At 48.3% G+C, this 15,391-nt stretch overlaps 1 protein-coding gene across 18 annotated transcripts in view; it reads right to left on the bottom strand.

Moving 5' to 3' along the window:
- The window catches only part of SPTAN1 (spectrin alpha, non-erythrocytic 1), a 63,371-nt gene that overhangs the window by 9,473 nt on the left and 38,507 nt on the right, over window positions 1-15,391 (bottom strand). For 9 of the 18 annotated variants that reach the window (XM_070518611.1, XM_070518612.1, XM_070518606.1 and 6 more), the window contains 16 exons: window positions 15,033-15,124; window positions 14,569-14,713; window positions 14,288-14,469; window positions 13,122-13,221; window positions 12,759-12,956; window positions 12,515-12,661; window positions 11,687-11,790; window positions 11,418-11,580; window positions 11,017-11,031; window positions 8,688-8,819; window positions 8,294-8,431; window positions 6,972-7,076; window positions 4,245-4,453; window positions 2,993-3,113; window positions 2,650-2,771; window positions 1,931-2,063 (listed from right to left, as the gene is read on the bottom strand). In XM_070518611.1, coding sequence (XP_070374712.1) covers window positions 1,931-2,063; window positions 2,650-2,771; window positions 2,993-3,113; window positions 4,245-4,453; window positions 6,972-7,076; window positions 8,294-8,431; window positions 8,688-8,819; window positions 11,017-11,031; window positions 11,418-11,580; window positions 11,687-11,790; window positions 12,515-12,661; window positions 12,759-12,956; window positions 13,122-13,221; window positions 14,288-14,469; window positions 14,569-14,713; window positions 15,033-15,124 — 2,106 coding nt within the window. The remainder of the gene's footprint in view (window positions 1-1,930; window positions 2,064-2,649; window positions 2,772-2,992; window positions 3,114-4,244; window positions 4,454-6,971; window positions 7,077-8,293; window positions 8,432-8,687; window positions 8,820-11,016; window positions 11,032-11,417; window positions 11,581-11,686; window positions 11,791-12,514; window positions 12,662-12,758; window positions 12,957-13,121; window positions 13,222-14,287; window positions 14,470-14,568; window positions 14,714-15,032; window positions 15,125-15,391) is intronic. The other 9 variants (XM_070518618.1, XM_070518617.1, XM_070518615.1 and 6 more) reach the window with 1 other exon arrangement.

The raw sequence follows: 15,391 nt of genomic DNA on the forward strand, positions 1-15,391 counted from the left end.
AGAGCCCGGCATGTGCCCTGTGCGCCAGGTCCAGGGGACAGTGGGTAACAGAACTAGAAAGTCCCTGCCCTCACACGCGTCACATTCCAGCTGGGACTAAGACAACAGACAGGGACGGACACAAACAGGTAATCGTCAGGGAGTAGAAGCAGCGTGCAGCGAGGGTAACTGGCAGTAGGTGGGCGTGAGAAGTGCGGTCATGGGAGCCCTTTCTGAGGGGTTGGCGCCCGCTAGCCAACCCGTAGCGTCCCTCTTCCCCTCTAGAAGACCACAGCGTGAACGCAAAGCAAGCTTAAGATAAACACCCACACAACAATCCGAGCACATCTCCTACGGGACTTGCAAGTCTCGTCTTTTCCTCGGTATGGCTGACGCTCTGGAGACGACGCCCTTTGCGCTCACTTCCAGGGGACTCACTCACCCCATCTAAATTCGACTAAACCACCCAGAGCTGCTGAACGGATGCTCACTGTGGGGAAGTGGCTCAGGGGCTACCCTGACTCTTGGAATGCAACTCTGCTTCCACAGCTGGTGGCACGGTTCAGGAACGTGTGACCACAGTGTGTAGCTCCTGCTATCAAGAGGGGAGTCTACTGACCCACCCTGGGACCCGGGGCTGCCTTGTGACTGCTCTGACAATGGAAGGCAGCAAGGTCGATGTTGTGTAACACCTGCCACTAGGCCGTATGACCCCTTGCAGCCTCTGCCTTTACCTCTGAGGGCTGGTCTAGCCTCCGGAGGAGGGGAGGGGACCTGAGACATCCCAGGTGCCAGCGCACAAGTGACGCCCTCCAGCTCAGTGCAGCTGTGTGAGGATCCCATGGGAAAGCAGCAGAGGGAAGGCCTGTCCACTCACAGACTCATGGGAAGTAAACTGCTGCTGGCTTCAGGGCTTTTACACAGCAGCAGTTACCCAATGTACTCAGGGAGCCCCTTAAGGACTGAATTCTGTCCCCCAAAGGATATGATGAAGTCCTAACACCCAGCACCTAGGAATGTGGAAATAAGGTTTCTGTGGAAGTAATCAAGTCAAGATGAGGTCATTAGGGTGGGCCGTAATCCAATATGATTTGAGTCCTATAAGAGGAGAGAAATTTAGGGCCGGCCCTGCAGCCGAGTAGTTAAGTTCACACGCTCCGCTTTGCAGCCCAGGATTTCACCAGTTTGAATCCTGGGTGCAGACACGGCACCACTCGTCGGCCCACACTGAGGTGGTGTCTCACACACCACAACTAGAAGAACCCACAACTGAAAAAAATAGACAACTGTGTAACTGGGGGAATTTGGGGAGAAAAAGCAGACAAAAAAAAAAGATTGGCAACAGTTGTTAGCTCAGGTGCCAATCTTTTAAAAAAAAAAAAAAAAAAAAAAAAAAAGGAGAGAAATTTGGACACAGAAACACCAGAGAGAAGACATGGGAAGACACAGCCACGGAGGGAGACAGCCACGTGCAGAGAGGCCGAGCCTGGATTCATGCTGCCACAAGCCTAGGAACGCCTGGGGCCGCCGGAAGCTGAAGACACAGGAAGGTCCTCCCCTAGAAGTGTCAGAGAGCAAGGCCATGTCTACACCTTGATTTCAGGCTTCTAGCCTCCGCAAGTCTAAGAAAGCAAATTTCTGCTGTTTGAAGACACCCAGTTGGTAGTACGTGGTTACAGCAGCCACAGGAAACGAACACAGTGCTAGTACCCTGCGGGAACGACGCGGCTGACTGACAATGGGCTCCCCAGCGGGGCGGACGAAGTCACGCCAACTTTGTCTACAGAGGGTACCGTCTCTGGCAAGAGATCTTGAGGGCTACAGTCAACCCGCCAGATCCTGAGTGAGCCCTGTGTGCTCGCCGGTAAGGCAAGGTCACAGAACAAACCAGGCAACGGGGACCAGCAGGCAGCTGCGAAGACGGAAAGCAGGGGCGCCCTCAGTCTCTGACCTGGATGGCAGCCAGAGTGTCTCCGTAGTCCTCGCTGGCCACCAGGGTCATCTTCTCATTGATCCAGGCTTCCTCCTCTTCCACGTTGGCTACAAACTGCTGATATTCCAAGGACTCTTCTAGCCGCTGGCCCCTAATTACAGGAGACAGAAAAAACCAGCCACAATCTCCAACTTTGATTCTGATAGTTAACATACGCTTAAAAATAATTCATGACGAGGGCCCGGCCCAGTGTCGCAGCAGTTAAGTGCGCATATTCTGCTTCAGTGGCCCGGGGTTCGCTGGTTTGGATCCCGGCTATGGACATGGCACCGCTTGGCAAAAGCCACGCTGTGGCAGGCATCCCATGTATAAAGCAGAGGAAGATGGGCATGGATGTTAGCTCAGGGCCACTCTTCCTCAGCAAAGAGAGGAGGATTGGCAGTAGTTAGCTCAGGGCTAATCTTCCTCAAACAAACAAACAAACAAAAATTCATGACGAGTGTGAGATGTGAATGGTTCAATCAAGCCTCCTGCATAATACAAAGTAGGAATAGTGTTGTTCAAACATGAGACTCTGCAACCAGGTGCTTGGTCAGAGGTGGCCCTGAAGCCAGCCGACTGTGACACTTGCACACCCGAGGAAAGTTTTCAAGGGGTGGCAGGAAGCTCTGAGCCTGGCCTCAGGGGCAGGCCTTCCCCATTGTACCCAAAGCGGGACGCGTGCTCTGCCCGCTCACCGAGCTGCAGCCAGCTGCTTCAGCTCTTTCCAGTGCTCCACAAACTGCGCCAGACGCTGCTGAATCTCCTCCTTCCCAATGGTGTTGTCATCAGAAAGCTTCTTTCCAGTGTCCAGGACACCCTGACAAGTAAGAATGATTTGATCAACAACTATCACCTGCTTCTAGACGCTTCCATGAAAAGCCTCAACATCAGATTCAGAGCTTCTCCCTCCCAGTCTGGGACGAGGGGTCACAAACACTGGAGAGACTCTGGTGAAATGAATAAAAGCAAAGGATCTCTTTGATGTCGCCTGGGCCCCATCCCTCCCCACTGCCCTCAGCGGGAAGAGGCCCTCCTCACCTGGATAGCAGGCTCGTGCGCAGCCAGTTCTGCCTCCAGCCGTTTGTGCTTCTTCCTCAGGTTCTGGACGCCGGTCAGGTCTCGGCCATAGTCCTCAGAGCTCACCAGCAGCTTCTTCTCCCTGGACCACACAGGCAGTGAGTCAGGCTCTGCACTTTGTGTTTTCAGCTGGGGATGTTTGATCGAAACAGCTCTGACATTTACAGAGCCTATGATGTCCTTCACCTGCGTCTCCCAGTCTCTCCAGGAAAACCCCTGCCTCTTCTGGGAAACAAAAGCTTCTATTCCCCAAACGCACAGTGTCCACACATGTCTCTCTCAGCACCTACTGTGTCTGATCTGCAGAGGGTTGGGGTGCGCTGGAGAACAAGGAGGTGCCACTGGTGTGTCCCTTATCAATCCTACTTGATCAAGTACGTACTTCCATGTACTATAAAAATATTGAGCTAAATATTTTTTTAAAGAAGTGAGGAATGAAGAAAGGATTTTGTCCCTAAAAAAGGTCTGTTTTGGGGCCGGCCCCGTGGCCGAGTGGTTTAGTTCGAGCGCTCTGCTTTGGTGGCCCGGGATTTCACCAGTTCGAATCCTGGGCGTGGACATGGCACTGCTCATCAGGCTATGCTGAGGCGGTGTCCCACACAGCACAACTAGAAAGACCCACAACTAAAATATACAACCATGTACTGAGGGGCTTTGGAAGAAAAAGGAAAAATAAAATCTTAAAAAAAAATAGTAATCGTTAAAAAAAAAAAAACCACACCCAGTCTGTTTACATGCTACATCAACTGGAAAAGGCTGACTGCAATTTTGGGGGGAGGGGTGATTAAAAAAACAGCTCTCTGTGCTCCAAGCAGCAGTGTTCCACAGGATCAGTCTTTCCTGGATATGAACTCACTAACTGCCCCTGCGATCTAAGGGCAAGATCTAGATAAGACTTAGGATAACTGCCAGGCTTCACTACCATTTTGGAGGCCATCGCTGATCATTATCACCACACAGCTGGATCTCAGGAGAAGAGACTGAGGATCCCATGGTGCGTGTGTGCAGAGTTGGGACCCAGCCCAGCACACTGCTGAGCCCACACCCTTTCTGCCACACTTTCCTGTCTCCCACACAATCCAGGAGAGACTGAAACCTCCTGGCCAGGCGCCCTGAACCTCCTGACTCTCTTTCAGTGCACCGTTCCTAGCGCCTGCCCCTGAAGGTTCAAGGCGCGTCCCAGAGGATGAGGTGAGATCCCAGGAGCACCTACTTGATCCAGGACTCCTCATCATCCATATCCCTGAAGAACTGGTGCAGGCGATGGGATTCATTCAGCTTGGCTCGCCGGGAGGCTGCCATGCTCTTGATCTTCTGGAAACGACCATTGATGGTGTCCCGCTTGTCCTTCACTTGGGAGGTGTCAAAGGCACTGCTGGTCATCAGGCTGTCTGCCTGGCTGTTCAGGTCCTTCAGGCGATCCTGGGGCAGAGGACATAACGAGAGGAGTCAGAAATCTGGGTCTCCCATGAATATCTGCTTGAAAATAAGAATGTAGGAATTCCTCATTGACAGGGTGGTTCAATATTTATTCGTGTGGAGTGCTGACATTCTCAAAGTGTGGTATGTAGACCACTGAGGTCTATGAGGTCAGAACTGTTTTTACAAGAACACAAAAACATCATCTGCCTTTTGCACTGTGTGGACATTTGCACTGATAGTGCAAACACAATGAGGGGAATGCTGAGGCCTTAGGCTCAAGGCAGTGGTACCTGCACCAGCAGAAATCCGATTCTTTCCTGCCATGCACTTGCAGTAAAAAATGCTTTTTCACTTGAGAATATCCCTAAAAAAGCAGCAAAAGCTGATAATTTTATTAAATATTCTTCATTAAGAATATGTCATTTTAGGGGCTGCCCTCGTGGCACAGCAGTTAAGTTCGCACGTTCTGCTTCGGCGGCCCAGGGTTCGCCGGTTCAGATGCCAGGGGTGGACATGGCACCGCTTGGCAAGCCATGCTGCGGCAGGCATCCCACATATAAAGTAGAGGAAGATGGGCACGGATGTGAGCTCAGGGCCAGTCTTCCTCAGCAAAAAGAGGAGGATTGGCAGCAGTTAGCTCAGGGCTAATCTTCCTTAAAAAAATAAAAAATAAAAAAAAAGAGAGAACATGTCATTTTAATACCGTATGTGTAGTTCCCGTTTCATCACACACAGCACTTCTGCTGCACACTCCAGTGCAGTGACCGGCTTGAGGAAAAGCCCCCGCTGTGAGCTGAGCCAGCCACTCTTCAAGGACCACTGTGGTCACTTGAAAGAACCAACAGACAACTAGGATCATTCACACTTCAATATTGGCAAATATTCTGTCAAGAATAAAGTGAACCTGTCACTTTAAAGAAAACGGAGTTTGTTGCTAATGATAAAATTCAAACTTTCATGAGAAAACTACACTTGTGGATAATTTGCACTAACCCCTACAAGTTGTCAGCTTTCCAATATGTATGTAAAGATCACTGTGCTGAGACTGGTTGGGATGTTAATGAATGTGATGATATAATGAAGTGAGTCAGTATTTAAAAGATCTACATAACTCAGCACACCAGTGCTCTCCAAATGATTCTGTAACATCATGCATAGGTAAAAAAGATCCATTCAAGGTCTAAACGGACCAGTGGATGTTAATATAAAACAGTACAAAAAACTGAGTGACAGGGTTTCAGTGTCCACTGTGCAACTAACTTTTAAGAAATGAGCATTTACTGAGATTGGTGTAGTATCCCGCGTTCAACATTAACTACCTGAATTAAAATACCACTCCATTCTCTAAGTGCCTGTGTGAGGCTGTGTTTTCATTGTGTGCAACACTCAACAAACTGAATTCAGAGCGTCTGTGAGAATCCAACTGTCTTCTATTAAGTTGGGCATTCAAGAAATGTGCAAAATTACAACCAATGCCACTCTTCCAGCTACATTTTTGTTTTTAGAAAAATACAGTTATTATTCATTTAAAAAGTTACTTACGTTAATAATTTCTAATGGGCTTATTATTTTAAATGAATTAATAAACTTTTTGTCAGTTTTCTGAACTTTCTTACTTTGAAATAATTATAGATTCATGAGAAGTTGCAAAAATAGTATAGGTTCCATGTACCCTTCACCCAGTTCCTCCCAACTGTCGCATTTTTCACAGCACAATATCAAAACCGGGAAACTGACACTGGTACAGTCAACCCACAGACCTTATTCAGAGTTCACCAATTTTATACGCATCGTTTCTGTGCCTCTATGAGTGTATGTATGTAGTTCTGGGCAATTATCATGTGTAGATTTGTGTAACTATTGCCAAATCAAGACACAGATATTGTTCTGCCAGCACAAGGAACTTCCTTCTACTTTTAGGGTTGCTCGCCCACCCCCATTTGGAGGCCCAGGGCAACTACTAATTTGCTCTCCATCTCTATAATTTGTCATTTTGAGAATGTTACATAAATGGGGACAGTATGTAACCCCTTGAGATTTTTTTTAAATATAACTTTTAAGATTTATTTTTATTTTTTTGAGGAAGATTAGCCCTGAGCTAACGTCTGCTGCCAATCCTCCTCTTTTTGCTGAGGAAGACTGGCCCTGAGTTCACATCCATGCTCATCTTCCTCTGCTTTACATGTGGGATGCCTACCACAGCATGGCTTTTGCCAAGCGGCGCCATGTCCATACCCACGATCCAAACCGGTGAACCCCGGGCTGCCGAAGAGGAATGCGTGAACTTGATCCCTGTGACACCGGGCCGGTCCCCTAAGATTTATTTTTTAATAATGGTGAACACTGATAGATAAAACCCACATAATAAACTCTTTTAGTTACATAATGTTAGTTTCTCACAATGTTTGAGAACCTTGGCAGTAAGTGACAGACGTCGCTCTCCTCCAATGCGCTGGATCTCCTCAAGAGTTGTCCACAGCCATGCCCCAATGCAGCCTAGCTGCCTCCCCCAGCTCACCTCATGGGCAGATATATCTGCCTCCAGCAGCTGATGTTTTTTTAGCAGGTTATTCACAGAAGCCAGGTCTTTGCCGTAATCCTCAGATGCCAGAAGGGCCTCCACCTGGCAATGAAAGACAGAAGGGAAAGGCTACTGCATGGAGCACATTTAGTGTTCTGGAAATCCCAGAAGCCTGCTTGTAATTCCAGGTCTCTTCTCAATCACACGTTACTAGTGCTATGCCTGCTCAGCTTGTATCAGCCTGCACGGCCTAAGATGCGTTCCTTTGTGCAAATGCAGACTCAAAAGCCTATGAATTTAAATACTACAGCTAAAGGCTGGGTCACTGAGCCTTCACAGTGGTACACTGGCAAAATGCACAGCAATCCCCTTCAAGGGGTCTCCCCAGGGGAAGAACCAGCAGCATGGGCAAAGATTAATACACAAAGAGGTTCATGGCAGCAAAATGTACGCTACCGAAAAGCCAGGACACCTGAATGACCAACAACAGGGGAAGGGCTACAAATGACGGCGTAACTCGGTGACGGACTTCCGCTGTGTTCAGACATTCAGGAAGAACTTTTAGCGACTTGGATAACACTCCCAATATGCACTAATGAAAAATGACGTGTGAAAACACGTATAGAGTAGGTATGCAGACAGTGGTGGTTTCTAACAACTTCTATTTCTTCATACTACTTTTCTTTTTAAGGTATGCTTTCTTAGTGAGGAAGATTGGCCCTGAGCTAACATCTGTTGCCCATCTTCCTCTTGTTTTCCTTTTTTCCTCCCCTAAGCCCCAAGTACATAGTTGTACCTCCTTCTAGTTCTTCTACGTGGGACACTGCCCCAGCAAGGCTGGATGAGCAGTGCGGATCCACACCCAGGATCCGAACTGGTGAACCCCAGGCCGCCAAAGCAAAGCGCACAAACTTAACCACTACACCACCGGGCCAGACCCTTCATACTTTCTGTACTCTCTAAATCTTCCACAGAGAATGCGTTACCCACTCTGGCTTCCTGACTCTTTGCTATTTGATTTCTATCTAGGCACAGACTCGCTGGAGCTGCCTATCACAGAGACCCCCATAACCTCTTCCTATTTGCATTCCCTACGGAGATGAGCGATCTGTGGTCTAAGTCTCATCAAAGATAAGCTCTCTCTTCTCTAAGTGTTTATTCTGTCTGCTGATGAATCCCTAACGGCACACAACTCCCATTTGATAATGGTTTCTGTTGAAAGGGGCATTGGGAAAGCCCTGCTCTTTCATGGTTTGGGGCCTGTTGCCCCAGTGACTAGAAGTCCTCCAATGGTGGGAAGGGAAACCACTGGGCATTACCTCAGAAAGCCAGAAGTCAAAGTCCTTGATTCCGGTGTTAAAGTTCTGCTGCTTGTTGGCTTCTTTCAGTTTTTGGCTCTTTTCAGCTGACTTCTGTACCAGAAACTGCCACTGGTCAGCTAAGGCAGCCAGCCGGGCCTGGGGAAGAGAAGGGAGCCATTAGAGATGGGGAAATCCAAGCAGAAGTCCCTCTCCTGAGGCTGATGTGACACACTCTGAGAGGAGAATGGACAGCACTCACAGGAGCCACTCTCACTGCATTCCCCATCTGTATTGCCGCCAACAGCCTTCTCATCTCTTTATCTCAAAGTCAGCAGCAGGTTGACAGTAACACGCTAACACTCAAATCCAAGCCCCGCTTCTCGGGCCGGGAGGAGGGGCTGGTGGACCATACCTTGACAGCATCTTCGCTGCCAGCACAGGCCCCACGCTCAATGAGGGAGTTGCCCATGTCAATGACCCCGCGGATCCGGTCAGCATTGGCGTGCAGCTCTGCTTCAAAGGCCTGATGCTTCTGATGCTTGCTCTAAAAATACCAAAAACAACCTGTCAAAACCAGGTCCTACTAGATGACATCCTTTCAGGAAGAAGGGATTCTCAGCAGGGAGGGAGTGGGAGCAAACCTAAAGAACTGGGGGCAAGTTTCAACCTTTTCTTATAGAGAACAATCACAGAATTTGCGTGAATATTGTAGGGGTCAGTCTGTTAGGGAGGGGTTCAGCAGAAGGTCTGGGCCAGGAGAAAGGGAATTTACCGGCCCGGGAGGAGGTGAATTGAGCCAATTCTTAACTCAGCTGGACTAGCTGGCTGGGAGTGAAGTCCTACACAGACACTTTCTAACGTTTTGCAGAAGATGGCAACGGCCAACTGTAGTTTTGAATCCACCTGTACATAATTTCCACCCACGGCTTTCTCCATAGTGGACAAAAGCTCTAAGAAAGAGCACGCACATGGATCTCTCCTCCTCTAAGGCAGCAGTCACTCTGAAGCAATGTGTCTGATGGTCAGGCTGACCCTCTGTCGACAGAGAAGTCTATAGCTGCCGCAGACCTTGGCTTTGCTGGCTTCTCATGGGGCAGCTGCTATTAATCAAAATTCCTGGGTGTCATCAAAAGCCAGGTTTGACTACAGGTGGGGATTTCTCTTTCCTAGGAAAAGAGAGGGCTGGGGGAATAACGGGATCCCGATGCTGGGGCCTGATTGGGTCTTTAGAAATCCACAAAGAAACAGAAGGTGCGAGAACACCACAAGAGACAAGCGAGGACATAGCTGTAGCACAATTCTGGGTGAGAAATGCAGGGTTTCAGGGGAGAGTGTTATTTGGGGGAAAAGAACCGAAAGGAAAAAGCAGTACAGCTGGGGAGGGGTTCTGCATCACATGTTTCATTTCAGGGGCAGCAACCGGGAAAGGATGGAGCCGCATGGCTGGGAGACAGCGCTAACGTAAAGTGCCCTTCTTACTAACACACTCTGACGCCTGAGCCCAATCACAGGAACACGGGTCTCAAATACCCACAAATCCTGACAAAAGCTCAACTCCCTTTTTTCTGATCACTGTTTGATTCAAATACCATCTATTCTTTTTTTTTTTTCTGCTTTTTCTCCTCAAATCTCCCAGTACACAGTTGTATATTTTAGTTGTGGGTCTTCTAGTTGTGGCATGTGGGACGCCATCTCTACAGAAGAACCTCAACACGGCCTGATGAGTGGTGCCATGTCTGTGCCCAGGATCCGGACTGGTGAAACCCTGGGCCGCCAAAGTTGAGCGTGCGAACTTCACCACTTGGCCACGGGGCTGGCCCCAATACCATCTATTCTATTTCTTCATTTCTTCCATCCATTTAAGCAATTTCTTTCTTTTTAACTGAGTCACTTCTCTCATATGCTTTTTTTTTTCTTTTTTTAAAGATTGGCAATAGATGTTAGCTCAGGCACAATCTCTCTTCTCCCCAAAGCCCTGCAGTACACAGTTGTAGGTCCTTCTGGTTGTGCTATGTGGGATGCCGCCTCAGCGTGGCTTGATGAGTGGTGCCAGGTCTGTTCCCAGGATCTGAACTGGTGAAACTCTGGGCTGCCAAAGCAGAGTGCATGAACTTAACCACTTGGCCACAGGGCCCACCCCCATTTAAGCAACTTCTGAGCTACATTTTGACTGAAAAGCCCCTTCCACTACCCCTTGGATAATGTCCACTTTTCTCTTGACATCTCAGCCCTGGTTCCTCTTATATCTGCAAGCAGATCATCTGCCTCTCTGTGGGTCTCTAGCTGTCCCTCTCCAGTGAGCAGCACCTCAGGACACCAGACTGTGTGTGCAATACAACTCTCACACTCCGCCAGTCTCCCTGCCCTAGGCCACTGAGAAGCATGAGCCCACAGCAAGACGAGCCCACGTCCACACCAAAAAAGCTGGTCATTTCATTTATTGAAAGGACCTCTAGAAAGAAAACAGTCAACTACTGCCCCCCAAATCAAACATTGTGCAGAATTTGCCTACGTGATAAACTGGAGCAGGGAGGGGAGTGAAGGGTTGCAGGCTAATTACAACAGAGAAAGCCACATCCCACAGGCGCACTTGAATGGAGTGTGATGGACGATTAGAAATGAAGAGGATGGATGAAGAGACACCAGCAGACTGTGTGACCACAATAACAAGAATCTCTACAGAAGAACACAAACACTGGAGCTCATTTAACCAAAACTCTTTAAAAAAATAAAAAACTTACCAGCAGCTTGGAAAGCTACAAAAATAGATTAAAATAACAAAAGTTCAGTACACTGATGTGAATATAGGTATCGGCTCTTACACAGAAACTCATTTTGCTGTCATACTTCCCCTGGGAAGCTCAGCGTTTGGGGACAGCAAATAGAAGGGGGGCGGTCCTCAGACTTCTTTCAGAGCAGACATGGTTTCAACAGAGACAAATGAGGACAGGAGCTTTTAAGTGGCTCTGACAATTTGGTGGGACTTTCTCCACTTAGCTTACTAAAATAATTTTCACTGGCTGCACCATGGGTACAAGGAAGTCGTCTTACAGATACGTCCCCCTTAAGATGCCTAATTTAACAACACCTGCTCCATGTCACAGGCTACTTCAGAGATAAACAGCCGGTCCGTTCAGCTCACCTGGATGTTGGTGGGATCCTTATACGACTCATCACTCGCGGTCTGCAGTTTTTCGCTGATCCAAGCCTCAATCTCGTCCACATCCCGGCTAAACTGCTGCAGGGTTTGCGATTCTCCCAGCTTTGACCTTTTCTCAATCATCTGGGCTTTTAAACGTCGCCACCTGAGAAAGTGAAACCGAGACCAGATGTGAACATCCCTTGGAGTTTGACAGGGCAGGGCTCTCGCACGAGGATAGGTGAGATCTGTCAGCACCAGGAAACACCCACCTGTCCAAAACCTCATTGCGCCGGCTAGAGATGTCACCTTTCGCATAGTGGCCAGCAGCAATGAGCTGGTCAGCGAAGGACTGCAGAGCGGCGATCTTCTCCTCCTGTTGGCAGACAAAGGCGTGAGGTTAAGCTGGGCAGGATGCCCCTGCCTGGCCTCGACTGCAGGTCTTGAGGGAGAATGGTTATTTTGGGTGACTGAGAACTAGCCGGTGACAGGATCGGAATACAGCGACACTTTAGAAGCAGGAGTGTAAAAAGCCAGAAGAAAGCTTGATTTCAATCATTACTAGAGTAGAGTTTAACTCAAGAAGATTCCAGGTCACGCTGGGCTGGGGCAGGGGCTAGAACACCAACAGATGTCAGACAAAATTACCTCAAGAGGATCAGGTTGTCAGATTTTCAACAAAACGGTTTGTAAATTGAAGTTTTACATCTTTCTGATCTGTTCATGTTCATGCATTCCCTTACCAACCACAAAATTGTTTTTCCTTCCCTTCACAATACGTTTTTTCCCCTGTGGCATCCCCATTATTAAAACCTCAGAAATACCATAATTTATATAAAAAAACCACTTATGTACATATCATTCTTCCCCAACTATCCAGTATTACTGGAGATATCACAGTGACTGTGTCACTTCTTTGGAGGAGTCAGTATCAAGTATTTTAATTTAAGGAAGCTGCCAAAGCTCTCCAGCTGAGTTAAGCAAGTCAATGACTCTTTTTACTCCAGTCATTAAGGAAAGAAAGGAGAATAAGCCAACAAAGGGAGAAGACATCAATCTGGAAAAATCTAGCTGCGGATTCTATGGTACAAAGGTCTCACCTGGACATTAATTGCTTTGTCAAAGTCCTCGTGCTTTTTGATCAGGGCCTCCACACTGTCCAGTGAGTCTCCTTTGTCTTCGGTGTTCAAGAAGGCCTCCCGGGCAGCCATCCAGTTCTCAGCTTGCTCACAGTCTCGATGAAACAGCTGAAGGGGAGAGGGAGGTGAGAAGACGGAGCTTTTGGCAATGAAACACCTGGTCAGACCCCATGGCAAACAGGAAGCTGCTGTCCAGCACACGTACCTGCAGTTCGAGGCACTGATCCAACATCATCCTGCGCTGAACCCAGGCCTTCTCCAGATCCGCACGCTCCTGATCTAGAATATCTAGTTTCTCCTTGATCTCTGGGCTGGCATAGTGCCTATGAGCCAACAGCTGCTGCCCAAACTGCTCAAATGCCTGGAAAGTGCCAGCCCTGGCATCAATTTCTGTCCGGTGCTCCTGCCAAAAGGAGAGAAAGGATTAGGTAACTGGCACAGATGCCCACTCTAATACCAACCACCAAGAGACTCAACAATGGGGCGGGCTGGGCGGGCACAGCGGCGAGGTCCTCCTGGCCCAGCAGAGCAACCATGTTTCTGCCACTCGGCAGGCAGGTCTACCCACCTGATGTCGTTCCAGCAAAGCTTCAGCTCCAGTGACATCCTTGGCTAGCTCATCTGAGGACACCAACCCCCGTATTCCATTGATCCAGGACATGAGGTCCCTGGAAACCAGATCCCAGAGCAATAGCTATTACATATCTGGTGAGCATGCCTTCTACCCAGGAAAAGGAAAAACTACATAATTCTTGTCTCAGACGGTTATTTAGGGTTAATCTCAATCTACTGAATGGGGCTAGATCTCTGGGCCAAGTACTCCAAAGCCTTGTCTGTCTTGTTGAGATATTTAAAAAAAAAATCAAGACTTTCTCAGAGGAAAAGCAAATTAGGTTTATAACTAAGGTCTTTTTTTTTTAATTTGCTTTATTTTATTTTTTTAAGGAAGATCAGCCCTGAGCTAACATCTGCAGCCAATCCTCTTTTTGCTGAGAAAGACTGGTCCTGAGCTAACATCCGTGCCCATCTTCCTCTACTTTGTATATGACACGCCTACCACAGCATGGCTTGCCAAGCGGTGCCATGTCCACACCCGGGATGCGAACTGACGAACCACGGGCTGCTGAAGTGGAACCTGCGAACTTAACCGCTGTGCCACCAGGCCAGCCCAATAACTAAAATCTTTTAACCTTACGGAATAATAGCTTCTAACAGAGGCAATAGTTATAGTTAAGTTTTTGTTTCTTTTTTTTTAAAGATTTTATTTTTTTTTATTTTTTCCTTTTTCTCCCCAAGGCCCCCCGGTGCATAGTTGTATATTCTCCGTTGTGGGTCCTTCTAGTTGTGGTATGTGGGATGCTGCCTCAGCGTGGTTAAGTTTGCACGCTCCACTGCAGGCGGCCCAGTGTTTCGTTGGTTCGAATCCTGGGTGCGGACAAGGCACTGCTCATCAAACCATGGTGAGGCAGTGTCCCACATACCACAACTGGAAGGACCCACAACAAAGAATATACAACTAGGTACCGGGGGACTTTGGGAAGAAAAAGGAAAAAATAAAAAAAATCTTTAAAAAAAATACAAAAGTCCATGGAAGAGACTAAGGTATATCTATATAAAGTGGAAAATAAGTCTAAGGAAGGAATATAATATATAGCATTTGGCAAATATCTTCCTAATGAAAACGATCACTACTAAGGCTCTATGCCCTAGAGGTGAGTGGATGCTGTGCCTTACCGGAAGTCACTGAGGAAGCGCTGCAGGTCGTGCGAGTCACCCAGCTTGGCCTTGCGTTGGTCCGCACGCTTTCCCAGGCTGCTCCACGCCTGGTTTAACTCAGTGCATTTTTCTTGGAGATCCTCTGCAGACTCAGGATGGGACTGGATCAGACGCTCGGCTGTTTCCCCGAGGGAATTGACCTATGGGAAGAAAGTGGTGAGAAAGCACAAACTAAGGGAGCAGAGGCAGAACATGACACTTGGACAGAAATGTAGAAAGATGACTCTGTGTCCTCCCACCTTGTCGCCGAGAGCTGCAAGGTCCCTCTCAAAGCCCTCATGCTTGCGCTGCAGGGCTTGGACACTGGCCAGATCGTGGCCATAATTGTCTGTGTTCAGAGCCTGGTTCTTCTCTTCAATCCATTCTTTGGTTTCGTCAGCATCTCTACATATGAGACATACGTTCAAGTTAACAAATGCCCAGTATGGCTGCCTTGAGTATAGGACACACACAGGAAAAGTTTACTTGGCTGGCATCTGTACATCTATCAGAGACTGCCACTAATAGCAAAAGAACACACAGTCACTCAGCAGTATTTACTGAGCATCTGCACTGTGTCAGATACAGTCCCAGGCACCAGAGCACAAAATACTAACAAGACCCAGCTGTTACTCAGAGAGCTTAGTTAGCAAATCTGGGGGCTGCTGACGTAAACCCAACAGTTACCTGCTTCTCCCTCTTCCAGCCCCATGCTGTCCCTCACCTGTGGAATCTCTGCACTTCATGGGCGCTGCCCAAGAGCTGGCTCCGCTCCTCGGCCAGCTGCTGCAGGGACCGCCAACGCTCATTCAGCTCCTGCAGGAGGACAGCAAAGTGTCAGCTCTGAGGCAACCCCTCTTCTGTCAGACCCACACCAGACTCCGGGAAATGGGCCACGAACCAGAGGACTGGTGGCTTAACTTCAAAGGACGGGCTGGGGCATAGATAATTTCCCGTTTCCAACCTTTGTACTTGAGCAAACTAGTATGAAACTACATCAAAAGTCCAGAAAGTCAGAACCTCGCCAAAGGGAGCCGTATCTGATGGTGTGAACACCCGACCAACAAGTGACCTGCAGTCACC

The sequence above is a fragment of the Equus asinus genome, chromosome 10 (assembly GCF_041296235.1).
Source record: "Equus asinus isolate D_3611 breed Donkey chromosome 10, EquAss-T2T_v2, whole genome shotgun sequence".
Lineage (NCBI taxonomy): Eukaryota > Metazoa > Chordata > Mammalia > Perissodactyla > Equidae > Equus > Equus asinus.